This window comes from Abrus precatorius, unplaced genomic scaffold (genome assembly GCF_003935025.1).
Source record: "Abrus precatorius isolate BTA unplaced genomic scaffold, Abrus_2018 Scaffold4, whole genome shotgun sequence".
Classification (NCBI taxonomy): Eukaryota; Viridiplantae; Streptophyta; class Magnoliopsida; order Fabales; family Fabaceae; genus Abrus; species Abrus precatorius.
In genome coordinates, this window is record NW_020874384.1 from 4,574,446 (window position 1) to 4,593,837 (window position 19,392).

The 19,392-nt window shown below is 31.2% G+C and overlaps 3 protein-coding genes across 3 annotated transcripts; 1 reads left to right on the top strand and 2 right to left on the bottom strand.

Annotated features, from left to right (window-relative positions):
- Positions 1-654: 654 nt before the first annotated feature.
- Positions 655-2,057, bottom strand: LOC113865257 (lignin-forming anionic peroxidase-like). The gene is made up of 4 exons (XM_027499691.1): positions 1,845-2,057; positions 1,501-1,692; positions 1,203-1,368; positions 655-1,052 (listed from the first exon to the last, which is right to left on the bottom strand). Exons 1-4 carry the CDS (start codon positions 2,055-2,057, stop codon positions 655-657), a joined length of 969 nt encoding a protein of 322 aa, XP_027355492.1.
- Positions 2,058-6,577: 4,520 nt separating this feature from the next.
- LOC113865640 (lignin-forming anionic peroxidase-like) lies at positions 6,578-7,980 on the top strand. Its single transcript, XM_027500338.1, has 4 exons — positions 6,578-6,790; positions 6,943-7,134; positions 7,267-7,432; positions 7,583-7,980. The coding sequence occupies exons 1-4, from the start codon at positions 6,578-6,580 to the stop codon at positions 7,978-7,980; spliced, it is 969 nt and encodes a 322-aa protein (XP_027356139.1).
- An 8,052-nt stretch (positions 7,981-16,032) lies between these two features.
- On the bottom strand, positions 16,033-17,925 carry LOC113865259 (TMV resistance protein N-like). Its single transcript, XM_027499694.1, has 2 exons — positions 17,462-17,925; positions 16,033-16,846 (listed from the first exon to the last, which is right to left on the bottom strand). The coding sequence occupies exons 1-2, from the start codon at positions 17,923-17,925 to the stop codon at positions 16,033-16,035; spliced, it is 1,278 nt and encodes a 425-aa protein (XP_027355495.1).
- Positions 17,926-19,392: the final 1,467 nt, after the last annotated feature.

The following is a 19,392-nucleotide window of genomic DNA, read 5'->3' on the forward strand; positions in this document are numbered from 1 at the left end:
AATAAAATAAAATATCTACCTTGTTTGTGTATAAATTAATATAAACTGTTTTCAAATTGAGAAAACTCAAACCTATTCATAGACACGTGGGTCATGTGAAACTTATTAATTTGCCAGAAAAGTGTTTTTAATGGCAATTAAATTGATTTATTTTTATTGAATTATTTTTTTCATCATGTTTTTACCTACAAATATTTTTAAAAAAAAAAAAAGATGTACTACTATCTTGACGAAATAGTGAAAATATGGATCACATAGTGGCTGGCAGGCCTGGGCCTGGCTGCTTTTAAAGTTTTTATGGAGACAGTTATGACTGGTAACCGTTAGTCGCAGGATGACACAAGTCGCTAACTTTGACAATTTGCAAAGGAATATTATAATTTTAAACATTCTGAATATTTCTTTCCCGTGTTGTTTATTTAGATACCATATTAAACACATGCAGATTGTAACCAACACTTCATGAGCAAAAACAAACAAATTAAGAGAAACAACGAAACTTGCACTTAATTGATCAATGAAAAGGAGAGACTACATACATGTTTCAATGAATTAATGATAAGAATATTTAACACCTTATGAGAGGGAAATTAAATAAAATAATTTGTGAAATTAAAAACAACAAAGTGGCAACTGATCATATGTTTCAAGGACTTAGTTGAAAGAACTGCAAATCTTTCTTATCATTCCAGCTGAGCCAGTTAAAGGTTCAACATCTCCCATCTTCATCATAGCAGCTGCGAAATCAGACTTAAATGTTGTAGGATTTTTGCTGTATTCGGACACAATAGAATCTGTAGATCCTCCGCTAAATAGAACCTGATCTGATTGAAGAAGACCCTTCTTTTGAATCAAATTCTTGAAGTAATTGTTGTCAAATGAATTGGGTGTGACCAAGTCAAGTGCTGCCAACTTTTGATCATTAACGTTGTTACTAAGGGATGGACAACCACGTTGACGAGTGCTAGCAAATCCTGCATCTATGTCACTCGCATTGTTGTATATTCTGCCACGGAATGTGAAGCATTGAGCTTGTCCAATTGTATGGGCACCTGCATGCATTAGTCTGTTTAATTAACAATTGTCTCACACTTGAAATTTACAAACATAAATATATAATATATGTTTTCCAACTTGTGAGGCTTATGGATATATACACAATACAAGCAATACCACTTATATATTAATTAGTTAGCACTTACCAGATAGAGTAACCATGTCTCTGGCAGTGAGCCCTTTGTTGCTGAATTTAGAGATAAGAATGTCAAGATCGTCTGTGAATAGTGGAAGGTCGCTAGTAGCTGAACTTTTGCTTGCGGTGGTCGAATCTCTTCTTCCAAGCTTCACACTCCATGATGGACCACCCACCTGATGATCAAGACCAATAACATAAAAAAAAAAATTAATTTTTCGTATATGCTAAAATGTTATTAAGTTAAAACCATGAACATGAAACTTATATATACGCATAAACTATATACTTATGTAAGCGAAACTTACAGCAAAAGATGCATCGCGTGCTGCTACTGCCACAATGTCTGCACATGACACCACTCCGGGGCACACCTTCTCCACCTCAGCTTTTGCTTGATCAATGATGTTATATCCCCTGACTGAGTTTGCATTCTGAAGTGCACTCTTTTCGCTCTCTATTGAGGAGCTATCATCAAGCAAAATCGATGCATCACAGCCCTGCAATTCACATATATATATGATTAGACCCCTCAACTATTGTTCATACATGATTCTATTAATTTAACTGTAACTAAGATTAGTCAAATTAAGTACATGCATGCAAAATTAGTATATCAACAATAATATAAATGAAGCATGTATATGTATACCTGAACAAAGCAGTCATGAAAATGAAGGCGAATGAGAGATGCAGCCATGCGGCGCTCCTTAGACACCGCACTACGAATCACAGTTCTAATAGTGCTAAGTGCATTGGGGCATGTACTGTCATAGAACGTTGAAGACAATTGTGCATCACATATAGTGCCCAACAGCACCAGTGTGACAACAAAACTAGTGATACTTGAAGTTTTATATGCCATGAATATTTTGGCTGGAAGGTTAATTAATTGCAAAGAACTGAATATATTAAACTTGACACTAGAGAGAAAGCTAACAAGAAGTTAAAATGATTGAATGAATGTATGAAGATGACGGAAAAGTAGGCCAGAATGATCATCAATTTATAGGATGTGTCTATATTTGGTTTTGTGTGAGAAACTGTCATGATAGTCAAAGATGCTGAAGCTTGATATGGATTAAGAAAGCTGGCTTGGTCACTATTATCTGCTACAGCGCGTTGTAGAGATGAGTTGATGGCGCGGTTGGAGTTGACCAGGTAGCTAGCTAGCCAATATATGTATGAAGCCACTGTGGTTTAGATTAATTGAACTTTGCTTTGTGGAATTTTATTTGTTTTCTTTTTTGTGGTTTTTGCATTAATTGAAGTTGAAGAAAAAGTTTTCTGCCATTTCCGTTTCCTTCTATGTATGTGTGAATCGTGAATATGGGTTGTTGCTTTGTCATATGCTTTACATGCATTGCACTCTATTATTATCGTTTGTAAGCTTCGTTGAAAGAGACCTTGTCGGCTTGTGCTTGTCTTTATGCTTTATAATTTAACAAATTTGACCAAAACAAATTTGCAAAGTGTCACCTAAATTAACTTAGTTTTTTTTGTGCTTGTATTTGGCCAAGGTGGTGTGCCACGTGATTTTTTATTATTCCATTCTTAAGTTTGATAAATCAAATTTTCTCTGTCAAAATTTGTTTCTCCATAAATTATTTAAGAAATGATTTGAAGATATTAACTAAAATTAAATTAAAGTGATGAATGTGAAATTTACACCCTAAGCTAATCGTTCACTGTTCTCATTATGTTTGGGGGTTTGGTCTATGCTTTTGTTTACTTTGTAATTTTTGGGGACAATCTGAAGTTAAAAGTTAAGTACATATATATGATGTTTTCACTTTCATACACGTACCCTTCCGAGATAGCTGTAGAGAGAGAGCCATTAGCCAAAGCCCATAAGGGTCATATAAAGATTATCTTTTTCGTAAGAAATTAAAGTAGGAAGAAGTTCTTTTCAACGTTGGACAAACTATGAACGTCAAAAATTAGAGTTGGCATGATATTACCAACTATTTTCCAATATAAAAAACATTGAAGTTAAGATCTTTCAAATTATTCTCGTGTCATGATTAGAAAGTCTAATATTTTAATCAATTACGTTAGGAAAACTATACAAGAAGATAAAGATACAGTCAAATTAATCATTAGGGAAACAAAGTGAGTAAACACATCTAATAAGGTAGTTGTCGAAGATCCTTGAACAGTAAATCTATAAGCTCTAGGCGACAATGCAATATTATAACAAAAATATCAACTTATTCAGACTTATGATATATATATATATATATATATATACACACTCACTTATACATATATATATACAGGGGAGATAAATTAATAAAAAATATATACGATGATTAATTTAATAGGATAAAAAGGGAAAAATAAATAGAAAAATTAAATAAAAATAATGACTGTCTAAATATATTGAAATTTAAACGCCTCATTTTGCTACAGAACTTTGTGAAAACAATTTCCAGGAAAGTAAGCCTTTAAACGCCATCTTTGAATATATGCAAGTATGAGCGAGAACTTGTCATATAAAAACACTTTGTCCCAGTGCTCCTGCTAGATTATTATGATCTTGTGACTGTTCAACAAGTACATACATTTTTATTAAGATTTTTTTATATATAAAAATAAGATAATGTAAGTTTTTTTTAACAAATTTGTAAATTTCAATCTTTAGAATTGATTTTAAGTATTTATAAATATTTTTCTTACACATGTGTATAATGCAAAATAAAAGTTAATTCTTTCATATATAATATGAATTTAATTCAATATTATATTTCGATATTCCTTAACTTATTAAGTTATCAAAATATTTTTTAAATTATTTCTCTTTTCAAAATGTTTCATTTTAATATTATTTTTTGTTACTTTTACAAACATGATTTTTTAGCACTCTATACATCCATATTGTTATTATAAATTGTGCAACGCGTAATCATCGTCTTAAATTGGTGAACCCGTTTAGGGATGGCAATGGGTAGGGTATGGGTAGGGTACTACAGTACCCATCCCCATACCCGCATTTTAAAAAAATACCTGTACCCGGCCCCATACCCGCATGGGTATGAACATTAATCCCTGTATCCGTACCCTCTGGGTACCCGCATACCCGTCTTGTACCCATTACCCGCGCTTGTTTAAGAAAAAAATATTTATAAAGAAAAATATGTTTATATAACTTCACATAAGTAGCATAATAATACAAAAATTCAATATGTAATTGCTGAACAAGGTACAAATATAGATAAAAAATAAATATTCAAAGATCATAAACGTTAAATGTACCTTAATATAATAATTTTCTAAACTAAAATTCTTAGAAACAATAAGCAAAACTAAACACACAAGTTATATTTGTCAGTGATAATCCTATCTTGTGTGAGATTTAATTGTTGGTAATGTCAGAACGACAACGAAATAGATTTGTACAATGATTGTCCCTTCGTGTGGGATCACTTAGTAACCTCTTGTGACGACATTAACAACTAACTCTAATGAATAACATTTCATAGTTTTATTAAGTTTTAGCGAGACAAACATTGAGAATGAGAATAGAGTTAGAGTAGAGAAGTTCAATACTGACAACAGAAAGTTGATACATAAAATATTTTTTTTAACTTTTGAATTTGAAATTGTAAGAAAAATAATAGATTTAATTAAAATAATATAATATATATATATATATATATATATTAATACTAGTATTTTTTAACTCATATACTATACGAAAATATTTTATCAAAAATATAAATTTTTGAAAAATTATTTTAGTGAATTAAATATTTATAATGTATATAAATTTAAAAAAAAAAGAATTTGAATAAAAGATAAATAGTTACAATAAAATTTTATAATAAAGAAATATACGTGTATATTAAAAAAATTATACTTTTTTATCTTAAAAAAATTAACAAATAAAAATTAATAATAATTTTTTATATTTATATCTTTTCAAAAACTTCTTTGAATGTGAATAAATAGTAAGAATAATATTATTTAGATTCAATATATTATAGTTTTGCTTGTAATACATATGTTACATAGAAAAATATTATTTTAAATTAAAATATAAAAATAAAATTTAAATATTATTAATAAATAATAAGTTTACGGTAATAGTAGGTGATTGTAAAATTTATAAAATATTTATTATTTATCATTCACTTTATGATTTAAATATCAATATGATTTTATTAACAAAAATATTTGTGTAAAAAATATTTTATGTGTGTCATATATAAATAATATTTTAAAAAAAGTCAATCTTATATTAACTATGTAATAATTAAATTGTGTTAGCCTAATTAAATGATATAAAATAGTAAATAAATTTTTCTATTAAAAATATAAACCAAAATAAATTTTTTGGTTTACTTTATTATTAAATATATTTTTATATTAATCTTATATAACTTCACATAAGTAATATAATAATACAAAAATTCAATACATAATTGTAAAATAAAGTTCAAGCATATATATATATATATATATATATATATATATATATGCGGGTATGGGGCGGGGTGGGTACTTAGATACCCATACCCGCACCCATCCCCATTAAAATTTGCGGGTTTTTACCCACACCCATACTTGTACCCGTATAGCGGGTAAATACCCTACCCATTGTGGGTAAATTTTGCGGGTGCCCATCGGGTACTTTACCCATTGTCATCCCTAAACCCGTTCATATATTTTTTGTTGTTTCATTTTATAACATATAAATAATTTAATTTTTTAAAATATGATTATAAAAAAATTAAGTAATATAATAATATTTTATTAAAAATAAATAAAAAATTCCCAGTGGAACACTCCCATGATTTATAGTACACCCTCTAATCTTTCATGAGGAACAGAATAGAGTATTTTTTTGTCCTAAATATAAAAAATATAAAATAGATTTGAGATATATTAATTATTCAATTTCTTTATATTTTTCTTTTATTAATGTTATTAAATATACAATTCATCAACTATATAATTTAATATCACTGATATTTTAAAATAAAATTTATATTTAAAAATTATAACTTTTTTAATTTTTTTAATTTAATCTTTTATTTTTTATAAAATAGACTTAGAAAAGTAAAAAAAGTGTCCTTAATTAACACCATATGAGCTGGCATTTGCGAAGAGCAACCAAACGAGAACGGGTCACAAAACACAATGTCAAAAGGTTTCCTACATCCAAAGCTGCACCGCGTCGCAGCGTACATTAGTGACTATGACAATTTCTCACACAAAACCAAATATAGACACATCCTATAAATTGATGATCATTCTGGCCTACTTTTCCGTCATCTTCATACATTCATTCAATCATTTTAACTTCTTGTTAGCTTTCTCTCTAGTGTCAAGTTTAATATATTCAGTTCTTTGCAATTAATTAACCTTCCAGCCAAAATATTCATGGCATATAAAACTTCAAGTATCACTAGTTTTGTTGTCACACTGGTGCTGTTGGGCACTATATGTGATGCACAATTGTCTTCAACGTTCTATGACAGTACATGCCCCAATGCACTTAGCACTATTAGAACTGTGATTCGTAGTGCGGTGTCTAAGGAGCGCCGCATGGCTGCATCTCTCATTCGCCTTCATTTTCATGACTGCTTTGTTCAGGTATACATATACATGCTTCATTTATATTATTGTTGATATACTAATTTTGCATGCATGTACTTAATTTGACTAATCTTAGTTACAGTTAAATTAATAGAATCATGTATGAACAATAGTTGAGGGGTCTAATCATATATATATGTGAATTGCAGGGCTGTGATGCATCGATTTTGCTTGATGATAGCTCCTCAATAGAGAGCGAAAAGAGTGCACTTCAGAATGCAAACTCAGTCAGGGGATATAACATCATTGATCAAGCAAAAGCTGAGGTGGAGAAGGTGTGCCCCGGAGTGGTGTCATGTGCAGACATTGTGGCAGTAGCAGCACGCGATGCATCTTTTGCTGTAAGTTTCGCTTACATAAGTATATAGTTTATGCGTATATATAAGTTTCATGTTCATGGTTTTAACTTAATAACATTTTAGCATATACGAAAAATTAATTTTTTTTTTTATGTTATTGGTCTTGATCATCAGGTGGGTGGTCCATCATGGAGTGTGAAGCTTGGAAGAAGAGATTCGACCACCGCAAGCAAAAGTTCAGCTACTAGCGACCTTCCACTATTCACAGACGATCTTGACATTCTTATCTCTAAATTCAGCAACAAAGGGCTCACTGCCAGAGACATGGTTACTCTATCTGGTAAGTGCTAACTAATTAATATATAAGTGGTATTGCTTGTATTGTGTATATATCCATAAGCCTCACAAGTTGGAAAACATATATTATATATTTATGTTTGTAAATTTCAAGTGTGAGACAATTGTTAATTAAACAGACTAATGCATGCAGGTGCCCATACAATTGGACAAGCTCAATGCTTCACATTCCGTGGCAGAATATACAACAATGCGAGTGACATAGATGCAGGATTTGCTAGCACTCGTCAACGTGGTTGTCCATCCCTTAGTAACAACGTTAATGATCAAAAGTTGGCAGCACTTGACTTGGTCACACCCAATTCATTTGACAACAATTACTTCAAGAATTTGATTCAAAAGAAGGGTCTTCTTCAATCAGATCAGGTTCTATTTAGCGGAGGATCTACAGATTCTATTGTGTCCGAATACAGCAAAAATCCTACAACATTTAAGTCTGATTTCGCAGCTGCTATGATGAAGATGGGAGATGTTGAACCTTTAACTGGCTCAGCTGGAATGATAAGAAAGATTTGCAGTTCTTTCAACTAAGTCCTTGAAACATATGATCAGTTGCCACTTTGTTGTTTTTAATTTCACAAATTATTTTATTTAATTTCCCTCTCATAAGGTGTTAAATATTCTTATCATTAATTCATTGAAACATGTATGTAGTCTCTCCTTTTCATTGATCAATTAAGTGCAAGTTTCGTTGTTTCTCTTAATTTGTTTGTTTTTGCTCATGAAGTGTTGGTTACAATCTGCATGTGTTTAATTTGGTATCTAAATAAACAACACGGGAAAGAAATATTCAGAATGTTTAAAATTATAATATTCCTTTGCAAATTGTCAAAGTTAGCGACTTGTGCCATCCTGCGACACCGGTCAAATAGTCGCCATAAAAAGTTTAAAAGCAGCCATGCCCAGGCCCAGGCCCAGGCCCGCCAGCCACTATGTGATCCAGTTTATTATTGACATGACCCATTATAAAAATACATGCGACCATGTAACCTAGCTTGAGTGCAAGTTACTAATTAATTATAAGACAGATTTTAAACACACGAACATTTGAATAAAAAAGGTTAATAGCAAGCAGTGACATTATTATTGAACAAATTAACACTAAATAAGCTATCTAATCAAGGGTAATTAGGTTGATAATTTATTTTCTGTGGCTTTTTCCTGGAATAATATTTGATCAACGTAGTAGGCACGGCTTGTTTGAGAGTCTTGAATAGTCGCTTAGCAAATCGTTGAACGATTTTATAAAGGGGGAATTGCATGCGCCAAAATATGGCGACAGGAAGGAACGAAGCACCGCAAAACAAAATGAAAGCCCATTTCTGCTGATTCTCTAAGCGAATGGTAAGCAAAATGGTTGCACTGAATGCCAACATTGTGCAAACCAATGAGAAGAACAAAAATGCAAATCCTAGGCTCAGTTTTCGAGGCAAAGACTTACGAAAATCCCACAACTCAAACGGAGACGTTAAGATTGAAAGGAACATCACTACTGAAGCCAATGAGCTGACAAGTGCCACAACATCGGTGACAGTGAAAAAGAGGAACACACGAGAACCGAGAAACACGGGTGTGCCATTATTCTCGGTGCCACCTGGGATGGTGTAGGCTGCAGCAAACACCACCGTGGCAACAAGCACTGCCACGGTGGAGCATGATTGTGCTGTTTCCTTAATCCACTCTTTTGCTTCTTTGTGCATCTCCTCATGCTCCATTTCCAACACATCCTCCGCCGTTAGCCCGTCTTTGTCACAATGCAACATGTAGTGCGCAGGAACAATTTTTCTCACTCGCTGCATGCATATAATAAAATTAGTTTCTCTTGTGTCTCACTAATAATTACTGTTATTAATTAAAGAATAAACACCGGTGAGACTTAGTAGGCATTATAAGTGCTCCTTGATACTGAAAACTAGTGGACCAAAACAGATAAATGGTGGAAGCAAAATGACTTAAAAAATTTAAGCTCGATTTCTTATGTGTATTGGCTTTAATGAGAATTACTGTTATTATTAATAATAGAATCTTAAACCATAAAATGTTTAATAGTTTACTTAATGTGAACCATTCATGTGGATAGTTAAGGATGATAATCTTTCTGTACTTATAATTGTTTCACTTGTGTTTAGAATATATACTTGGAAATTAAGGATTTTCAATAACTAGATTTAGTGAAAAACATAAGGATTTAATTCTTTTAAAAGAAGAGATCTGTGAGAAATAAGAATTTTGTAGAGAATTCTTCTTTGTATGTTTGTTTTTTTTTTTTTTTTTCTATTTCCTCATTATAGAGATTATTTTTAATATTGTATAGTATAATTTTTCTTTTTCAAGGACAATTTTTACAACAAATTAGTATAAGAGCTACCCCATATGCAAAATTTGACATTGAAAAATTTATCGGTAAAAATAACTTCAATCTATACTTATGAGTTCAATGAGTTTGGTGCAATTGAATGAATAACTTGTCATAAAACTTTGAGGCATACACTAGCAAAATGGTGTGGCAAAACAAATGAATAGGACATTGCTCAAGAAAACTCCTTGCATGCTCTCAAATGGAGGATTGACTAAGCAATTTTGGGCAAACACAATTAATACTATTCCTTCTACAACTATTGATTGCATGCCTCCAAAAGAAATGTGGTTAAGTTCTATAATAATTTATTCAATTTTATGTGTATTTAGGTGTCCAACTTATAGTCATGTTAATGAAAGGAAGTTGGAGCCACGAGCTAAAAAATACTTATTTTTGGGTTATCAAGATAGTATAAAAGAGTATATGTTGTGGAATCCTAAGGAATTAAAGCTTGTGATTAGTAGAGATATAAATTTTAATAAGATAGCTATACTTAACTAAATAATACATGGGGATCATGATAATAAAGTTGAAGTTCATAGTGCTAGCAAAAAGGTGGAGCTTAAAAATTGAGACTTAAATAGAATTTAGAGGAAATATATAAAGAGGTCACATCAACAATATGAATATTCGTTAGCTAGAGATATGTGAAAAAGAAAAATTAAATAACTTTATATGTATGGTGATTTTGTTGCTTTTGCTCTAAGCATACTAGAAAGTATTGATAAGTATAAACCTAGTTTAATTCTATGAGGCAGTTAATTGTGATAAAGTGTCATAGTAGACTGGTTTTATGAAAGAAAAGTTTGACTTGCTCCATAAGAATCAAACCATGGAAGTTTGTTGAGAAATCAATTGATCAAAAGATTGTGGGTTGCATGTAAACATTCAAGAAAAAAGATTGAAAAAGGTTTAAAGTTAGACTTGTAGCAAAAGACACACTAAGAAAAGTTTTTTCCCCCATTTTTCTACAGTGAATTTGGAAGAAATAATTTATATGCAACAGCCAACGAGATTTGTTACAATAAAAAAAAAGACCATGTATGTTTATTGACAATGTCTTTATATGACTTGTAAAAGTTTTCAAGCCAGAAGTATAAACAATTTAACTTGTTTATGATTAACATTGGACATATACAAATTGAATATAGTTGTGTTTATCATAAAAAAAAAATTATTTGATGACTCTTACATTTTTTTGCTTCTTTATGTTGATATGCTAATTGCATAAGTATTTAATAGAAATTAAAAAGATGAGACACAATTAAGTGGGAATCTGAGATGAAGGATTTAGATTGAGCAAAGAGAAATCTTGATATGGAGTTCACATGGGATTGAAAAGCTAGAAGATCATGTTTATCTCAAAAGAATTATATTGAAAAAATTATAGAGATTTGGAATGAAAAATGCAAAAGTAGTTAATACACCTTTTACAGCTTATTTCAAGTTATATGCAAAAATCTCATTACAAATAAAAGAGAAAGAAGAGTTCATGTTTTGATGTGTTAGTGGATAAGATTGCTACCTTTGATATTCCCTTAGATGTAATGACAAAATTTCTTCTATCAATAAAGTTAAACTCTGTTTAAACGGAGTTGACATTGTAAATACTACTTGACAAAAAAAATTAGTGGAGCAAAATATATAGATAGTAGAGGAAAAATGACTTAAGAAATTTAAACTAAAGTAAAGCTTTGTTATGTATGTGATGCAAATAAGAATCCCTGTTATTAGTAAAAGAATATAAATCATAAATTTTTTAATGTAGTGTGAACATCTTATATAAATGATTAATAATAAGAATTGTTCTTTATTTATAATTGTTTAGCTTGTGTTTAGTATATAGATAAGAATTTTATAAAGAATTATTCTTTACACAAAATTCTTCTATGATATTGTATAGTATAAATTTTTTTTGACAAAGACAAATTTCTCAAACAATTTTTTTTAATCAAATTATAAGTTTTCGGTAATCTATTTATATATGTATATAGTCGCTATTATATTTTTTTTGGTGTCACCTAAATTTAAACAAGAATTCTTATGTACTAGTAGTCTCTTTAGTATCTAAACTCGTAAGTTGGTTACATTATACTTAACTTTAGAAACATTGGGTGTAACTGATAGCTTAAAGTTAACATCCGAGGAGAAGATTGTCCAAGCCTTATAAAATAAAATATATTTTTGCTATGTCATTAGTTGATTTGAGACATCTTAGTACACCCTTCATGATTGAATATAAGGTGTGTGAAATTTGCAAGTTAAACATTTAATGAGAGATCCAACATTTAAAGTGAATAGACTTTTATACCACTTAAAAAATTAAAAATATTGTACCTAATTCACTCCCAAAAGTTACCATTGGGAAGGAGGATTGCCAAAAAAAATTTCAAATAACAGAACTGAGTATGAAAGGGTGAGTTAGTTGCTTACTTCATACCAGCGCAACTCATCTTGGAGTTGGAATGCGACACCAGGTAGGTGCTGCTCTACGTAAAACTCCATTCTTGAAATTTGGTGCAAGAGAGTTCGACCTTCTGCAGTTATTCGAAATATCAACGATTTAAATGCTGAATGTTTCTTTATCATGTTAAAGATTTTCAGCTGACGGTGCTTCACAGCCACATGCAGAACATTGTGCTCATCCTGGCTAACGTGACAAATAGCCTCAGGGTACTTGTCAATGATTTTCTCAACGATTTCCACAATCCCTGAGCCAGCTGCCATCAGAAGTGGCGTGTAATTTTTTGAATAGTGAGTGGCTGTCGTGGGTCTGTAACTTTTAGAATAGGGTATTGCAAAGCTAGTCTTTTGCATCTCTTTCGTCTGATGAATTTGTTTTATCCTGTCTGATTTGGAGGAAAGAAGTGGCAATACAATTAAGGGTTGAAAGTTTTCATGAAAAGAAATTTGCCATGAAAAGTCCTTTTGAACTAACAACTCAGCTACATGCTCTGCTAACTTATGCTGCTTCTTTCTTTGCCATATGTGTTCAATCCCATTGAACTCTGAACGTGATCATGCATAAATTTGATCCAATCACGATTCACAATCTAGTTAGTTCTGTTAGTAATTAAGTGATTTTTGAGGATGAGATAGTGCGTTAAATCAGAAAGCAGAACAAACAAAAAAAAAATCTGTTAAAAATTAAAGTTGTAAGTGGTAACCTGTAGCTAGTGTTCTCCAAATAGCATAGTTGATCCTTGAAAAAACTGCAAATTTATGAATTTTTGTCATGTGAGCGGCATACATTTGTGATTTGAATTTGCCATTACGAGTTTCATGTACTCGGTGTGTGAAGATATAGCAGCAAATTAACAAAACAACTATTTTTCAGACCAGAAGTACCTGAAGTTGGTAGCTTCCCCTTGTCTTGTTGGCCACTCTCTAAGTCGATCCTCTGTCTGAAGTCAACGTTGCCATCTTCATCCTCATCATCAATTTCATATCCTTCCTCAGGAAGCACTGTGTGGTCCAAATTTCAATCCATGAGCACCAACCTTAGACTTATGCTTATTGTATACAGCTTCGTTATTTCAACAACTAAAAATTGACAGCGTGTGATATTGTATATAATTATTTTTATCCCTTCCTTACTTTTTAACTTTTTTTTTTTCTGTAAACATGCATCTTAAAAATACATCTAATATATATATATATATATAAAAGGCACCTTTAGATATCCTCTAAGTGGTACAAAATGTTATCCCATTGTATACTCCATTACTAAGATAGGTAGCTAGATGACTTACTTCTGAGAACGATGTTGTAACATACATAATACGGGAATGTGGGAAAATGCAACATGGAGACAGATATGTACAGTAATATATAAAATTCTTCACTGATCCCATGGAAGGGGCTTGGCTCCCAAAAACAAGCGGCATATTGGATAGAAGTTGAAGACATGTCATTCCATTCATATCCTTGAGTTGGGCTAGTTTTTCATCCATGTCCAATAACCAAATAGCAACATCTGTACAGAAAGTGACACCTAAATATTCAATACTCATTGATTCTTAAGATTTAGAATTATAAAGAGAAGTGTTTCATTCACATCATTTTTTTCACTCTATATACATGTCAAGTCACTAAACAATATAATAAATGGGAAATGCACATAACTGCTACGAAAATATCATGATCTTGTTATAACACACTATCCAACCATCATATATTCTTGTCATAGTTAACAATATGGATATACAATGAAATAATTAAGGACAGAGTGAAACATGCACCTACCAAAAAATTGCCCAAGAATGCTAGCATGAAGAATGGAATATTTGTCAAATCTAACAAAAAGCCTTCGTATGTCACCCTGGGCATGTTTGGCCATATACTTGAGCATCTTAAGCTTGCCGAGCTTGGCCGCTCTGAACAAAGGGGTTTCACCTGAGTCATTTATGAGCTCTATTAGTGGCAACCATTGCTTTTGTTCTGGTTCATTTGGAGGTGCCTTTAGCTGCTTCTCAAACTTGAACACAACACCAACCATCTCCACCCTTGTACAGAAGATGATCTCATGGAGAAGAGTGTTATGCACACAATTTCCCTTCCTTAGTGCATGCCACCTATCCACTTCAGGAAGCATTTCCAACAATTCCCGGAAGAGGTGGGGATTATTAGAGCGAGTTGCAATGTGAATGGCAGTGTTTCCAAATAAGTCAAAAGGCTCAAGCAAACGTTTATTGTCTTCCTCCAAGATTTTCTTGAACAATATCCAATTTTCACTCCTTGCAGCTCTTTGAGCTCTTATCGTTTTCTCATCAAACATAGAGACATCTCCCTCTGTCCCTTCTGCCGTTGCCATTGCCATTTCCCTTTCCGTCTCTCTCTCTGTCTCTTTTATTTAACAATACACGCACTTGGAATGTACCCTCTCTCATGCACAGATCAGCTAGCTAGTGTTGAATGTGTGCATTTTGCTTTTTGCATTCGTGCAAATAAAAGGGTTTATGTGCTCTGATTCTTGATTAGTTCCACAAGAAAAGTTTCTTGCACTATTTTCTCCTTCGATATATATATATATATATATATATATACTAAAGGACTATCATTCATTATTCTTTGCTTACATATAATAAAGATATACACATATAGTCAATTATTCTTCGTGTTCCTTAATTTTTATATTGCCACCTTGTACACAGAGAAGATATATTGCCACCCTACATACATTCAACATCTCTGTTTTATCGTCCACAGAAATTACATATGCACGGAAACTTGAAGAAGAAATTTCTTTACAGGTATATAAGAGACGTTGATTTGATGAAAAAAAGGGACATGTGAGATTCGTACATGACATGGATAATAATTTTGTGGAAGAGACTCTCTTCAACGCACTTTTTATTATTAAGTAAATTTCACAAGTTTATATAAATAGACAATAAGTTTCCCAAAAAAAAAAAAACAGACAATAAGATTCGCATAATTTGACATCTTATATTAGTTTTATTTCATAATGAAGAATGTATTTAAAAAATGTGTTACATTTAAATAAATTTATAACAGGATTTTTGTTTAGTCTTATATTGACCCCTGAATAAATTTAACCAAATTCTTAATACCCTTTAGTAAGAATTGAGCCCAAATAGTGGTCTATTATCACTTTAGCTCTCACAGTTACCTCCCTAAACTACAATTTCGATACCAAAAAAAAGCCCAAAAGTCTCAAATAATAATTATTAGGATTATGCATGGAAAAATAAATAAACAACTGCAACATGAAGTCTTAAACAAATGATCAAGGACTAGTGAAAGCACTCAATAATCACAATATAAAAGAAAACAGTTGGAATTTTAGATGAACTTCCTTCCAGCACTTTGATACAATAATAAGTTTTCAGATTATCGTCTACACGATAGAAGGTGAAATGCACAGTGCTTGCATCAGAGGAGATGTCACGTGAAACAAGACTGCATATGAAATTTTCAGCTAATAAATGGTAATGCTATAACTCACGCAGGGTGGGTAGGTGGGACACTGATTTTAGAAAATGTCAAGCAAAGCCGATATTTTCTTTGACCAAAAAAAAGCTGATATTTGCAATCTTGACAAAGTTTTGAAAAATGCTCACAGAAATTTCATGCTAATACATATATTGGAAAGATAGTAGCACTTATCTCAATCACGATTTTTATGGACCAAAATTCAGATTCACATAGAACAATCAGCTAACAAATCTCTTACTTTAGATAATGTAGAAGACAGTCTCTACTCATCCCTTTTTACCATCTTTTAAGAATGTCTCCAATCTTTTTGTTTCAGGAATCTTCTCGTATTGTTCCATTGCACATTCCCATGCCCGTAAACTTCTGTTAATCAACTTGGAGCCTATTCCTTTCAAAACCAATGGAATGCCCCGCGCATAGCTTACTACATGATTAGACACATTTTCGTACCCAGTTGCAGGTTGGCTAGCATTGAAAGCATACCAACAAAAAAGCTCAAGAGAATCACGATCATTGAGTCCCTTCATTTGATATGTCCTTTCAACAAGATGGGCAAGTAGCAAATGTTGATCCCTTGTTGTTACAATAATCCTGCTACCAAAACCAAACCAATCACACCCTCCTGCTAACTTTTCCAACTGTTCTATCCCATCAACATCATCAAGAACCAAAAGAACTCTTTTATGGGCAAGCCTGTGTTTTATCATAGAGATTCCTTCATCAGCACTGGCCAGCTTAGTTTTTTTCTCCTCAAGAATCTCTGACAGAAGAGTTTGTTGCAGACGCAGCATGCCCTTGTGCTGCTTGGAAGCTTCTCTGACATTGAAGATGAAACATGCACCTTCAAACATGTGGAGGATGGAATTATACAAAGCTTTGGCAAGGGTGGTTTTGCCAACACCACTTTCTCCATAAATTCCTAACATGCAAACATCATTGTTGGAAGCAAGATCTAAAAGCAACTTGGCTTGTTCAATACAGGGGTGAAGCCCAATAATGCGCTCACCAATATCTATATGTTTGGGAGGTAATTGGGCAGAAGTCTCTTCAGCAACCCTTTCAATGAACTCAAGTTCACATCTGTCAAAATCATACCATGCTCTCTAAGTGAGCTTAAGGGCTTATATTTAGATGAACTTTTATAAAATAAAATTTATTTAAAAGTGAGGATAAAATTATTTGATTTTTATATTTTAAAATATAAACTTATAATGAAATTCAGTATAAATATTTGTAATGATTAAAGGCAAAATCAATTTTAGTAAAAAGTAATCAACATTCAATATGTTTACAAAACTATGTTAAAATGAAGTAAATATGATTATCAGTGATATTTTAAAGTGTATGCAAATATACACTAAAAATATTTCGTCACGTCAAAATAATAAAAAATTAAAAATATTTTTAATTCTTATATTTTTATAAAGTTTTTGTTTTATTTTTTTAATTTATTTATCTTTACAATTTTACAAAATTTTAATTTCTATGTAACTAATATAATAAGAAGAATCCAAACAAAAAAATCACGAAAAGATAGAAATAAAAACTAAAAAAGAGACTAAAATAAAATCCTCACAAATACAAAGAGTTAAATAAATATTTAAGTCAATAATAATAAAAAAATATTTATCTGAATTATTTAAATAATAATAATAATAAATGATGTTGAAACACTAATGATTGTGCATTGCGTACCCAGCTTGAAAATGCCACCCTGACAAGCCAGCGGCTTGGTTGAGAGAGGACCTCCATTTTCGGAGCTTGTTGGAGTCTGTTCCGACCCTCTCTTCGTGTTTAGCGATGGCTTCTCCGTAACTCTTTCTCTGGTGCCGTACAACAGAGGGTTCTACTTTGTAAAAAATTGGGAACACCACTTGCTTCTTTTGCTTCATACACTTAAGGATCTTCGTTAGTTCGGTGAGGCAACGCTTCGAAGAAGCGTAATTTTCAGAGAAGACTACGATGGCGATCCTTGAGCTGCGAATCGCTGAGGAGTTGCCGCCGAGGACGGCTTTCAGTCCCTTCCGCCGGAGAGCGTCGTATAGAGTGGCTGCGAATGTGTTTCCGGTGTCTTTCTGCCGGAAACTCACGAATACGCCACGGGTGCCGGAGAATCGAGGGGATGATGGGGAAGCTGAAGCTTCTTCCGCGGTGTCCATGCTTATTTACATTCAATTGCCATTACGGATGTTTAATTTTATATGAAAGTTGATTGTGAGATGCATGAAGAAAATATATGAAAAACATGATATAATTTAAAAAAATATATATATATGAAATGGATGAAACAAGCATGCATCGACTTACATGGAATGTTACAGTCTATAGTTTAGAATTTGACTCTCGACAAAAATAAAAAATAAAAATTCTCAAATATGATTGTTTTGAATGGAAGATATTTATAGTTTTTTTATGTGATTGAATAAAATTGAGTTGAGCATGTTTTTTAGTTTTTGTTTTAATAAAGATCACATTAATAAGTATTCTTAAGGGTATTGGTTAACCTTTTTTTTATTAGATATTACATTAAAATATATTTAAAATTATAGTGAAAATGTTTTCTTTTTGTTGACAAACATATAATTGTTTAGTTTTGTGTTTTGTTAGAAACCAAATCTTGATAATTTAATTAGGATTTTCTCATAAGGCTTAATTAATATATATATATATATATATATATATATATATATTAATATTACTATTCTTTGTAAATTTAAATTTTAAAGATTTATGAATTAATTTAATTTAGAGTAAAATATTTTTCTTTGTGCTTAATATTTAATTTCTTTTGTCTATGTTTTTTCTACACTATAATTAGTAGTTTATAATATTATAGTTTATTGAGTCCATATTCTTGTGTATTGAATTTGTTATTTTTTTATTTCTTTGTAACGTGTGAATATAAATATCACAATATTTTTCTTTTATAATATATCGATTCATTCAATTTTAATAATAAATATGTATTTTTTTAAAATATTAAGATATTAGAGCTAAATAAAAAAATTTATAAGAAGAAGAACAATAGTTATAAAATAAAACAGAATAAATTGAACGAAGAGAATTACAATTACCTAAAAAAAGAATTAAGGAATCATAAACTAATAAATTGTAATAATAAAAACGATAAAGATCTTCTTGAAGTTTTGCAATTCAAAAAATATCCCTATGAGAAAATTTATCTTAAAGGTTCTTTTAAACAACTGAAGTCTTATCAATTTATAAGATTAATTTTACAATGAAATTCAGAAAGTGATTAATGGCTAAATTAAACTTCCATTGATGAACTTAGTCTTATTCTTTGATTATAATGTCAATTTCATTACATGTGCTCAACTATGATAATTTTTGTCATTTAAAAGTGGTGAAACTAAAATAAGAGAAGGCTTTTTGTTTGGATGCAAAAAATATAGGGATTAGAAGGATTGGTAGCATAATTGTTGTAACTTTGATTTGCCATTGAAGATGAGAAGAGTGAAAGCAAGAATAATGACTAAAAAAAAAAAAAAAGGCATAAATCAAAGCTATGATATCATCTTGATATTTAGGAAAAAAGAAAAATATATATTTATTATCAAAATTGAATGAATCAATACATTAAAAAAAAAAGATTTTGTGGCTTTTAT

What these genes read in the sequence shown, in the direction of transcription:
- LOC113865257 (XM_027499691.1), bottom strand. Translation starts at nt 2,057, where the DNA reads ATGGCATATAAAACTTCAAGTATCACTAGTTTTGTTGTCACACTGGTG. An exon ending in TTCATGACTGCTTTGTTCAG is followed by an intron (nt 1,693 to 1,844) that starts GTATACATATAC and finishes TGTGAATTGCAG; the next exon opens with GGCTGTGATGCATCGATTTT. An exon ending in AGACATGGTTACTCTATCTG is followed by an intron (nt 1,053 to 1,202) that starts GTAAGTGCTAAC and finishes TAATGCATGCAG; the next exon opens with GTGCCCATACAATTGGACAA.
- LOC113865640 (XM_027500338.1), top strand. Translation starts at nt 6,578, where the DNA reads ATGGCATATAAAACTTCAAGTATCACTAGTTTTGTTGTCACACTGGTG. An exon ending in CACGCGATGCATCTTTTGCT is followed by an intron (nt 7,135 to 7,266) that starts GTAAGTTTCGCT and finishes CTTGATCATCAG; the next exon opens with GTGGGTGGTCCATCATGGAG. An exon ending in AGACATGGTTACTCTATCTG is followed by an intron (nt 7,433 to 7,582) that starts GTAAGTGCTAAC and finishes TAATGCATGCAG; the next exon opens with GTGCCCATACAATTGGACAA.
- LOC113865259 (XM_027499694.1), bottom strand. Translation starts at nt 17,925, where the DNA reads ATGGACACCGCGGAAGAAGCTTCAGCTTCCCCATCATCCCCTCGATTC. An exon ending in GGGTGGCATTTTCAAGCTGG is followed by an intron (nt 16,847 to 17,461) that starts GTACGCAATGCA and finishes TGATTTTGACAG; the next exon opens with ATGTGAACTTGAGTTCATTG.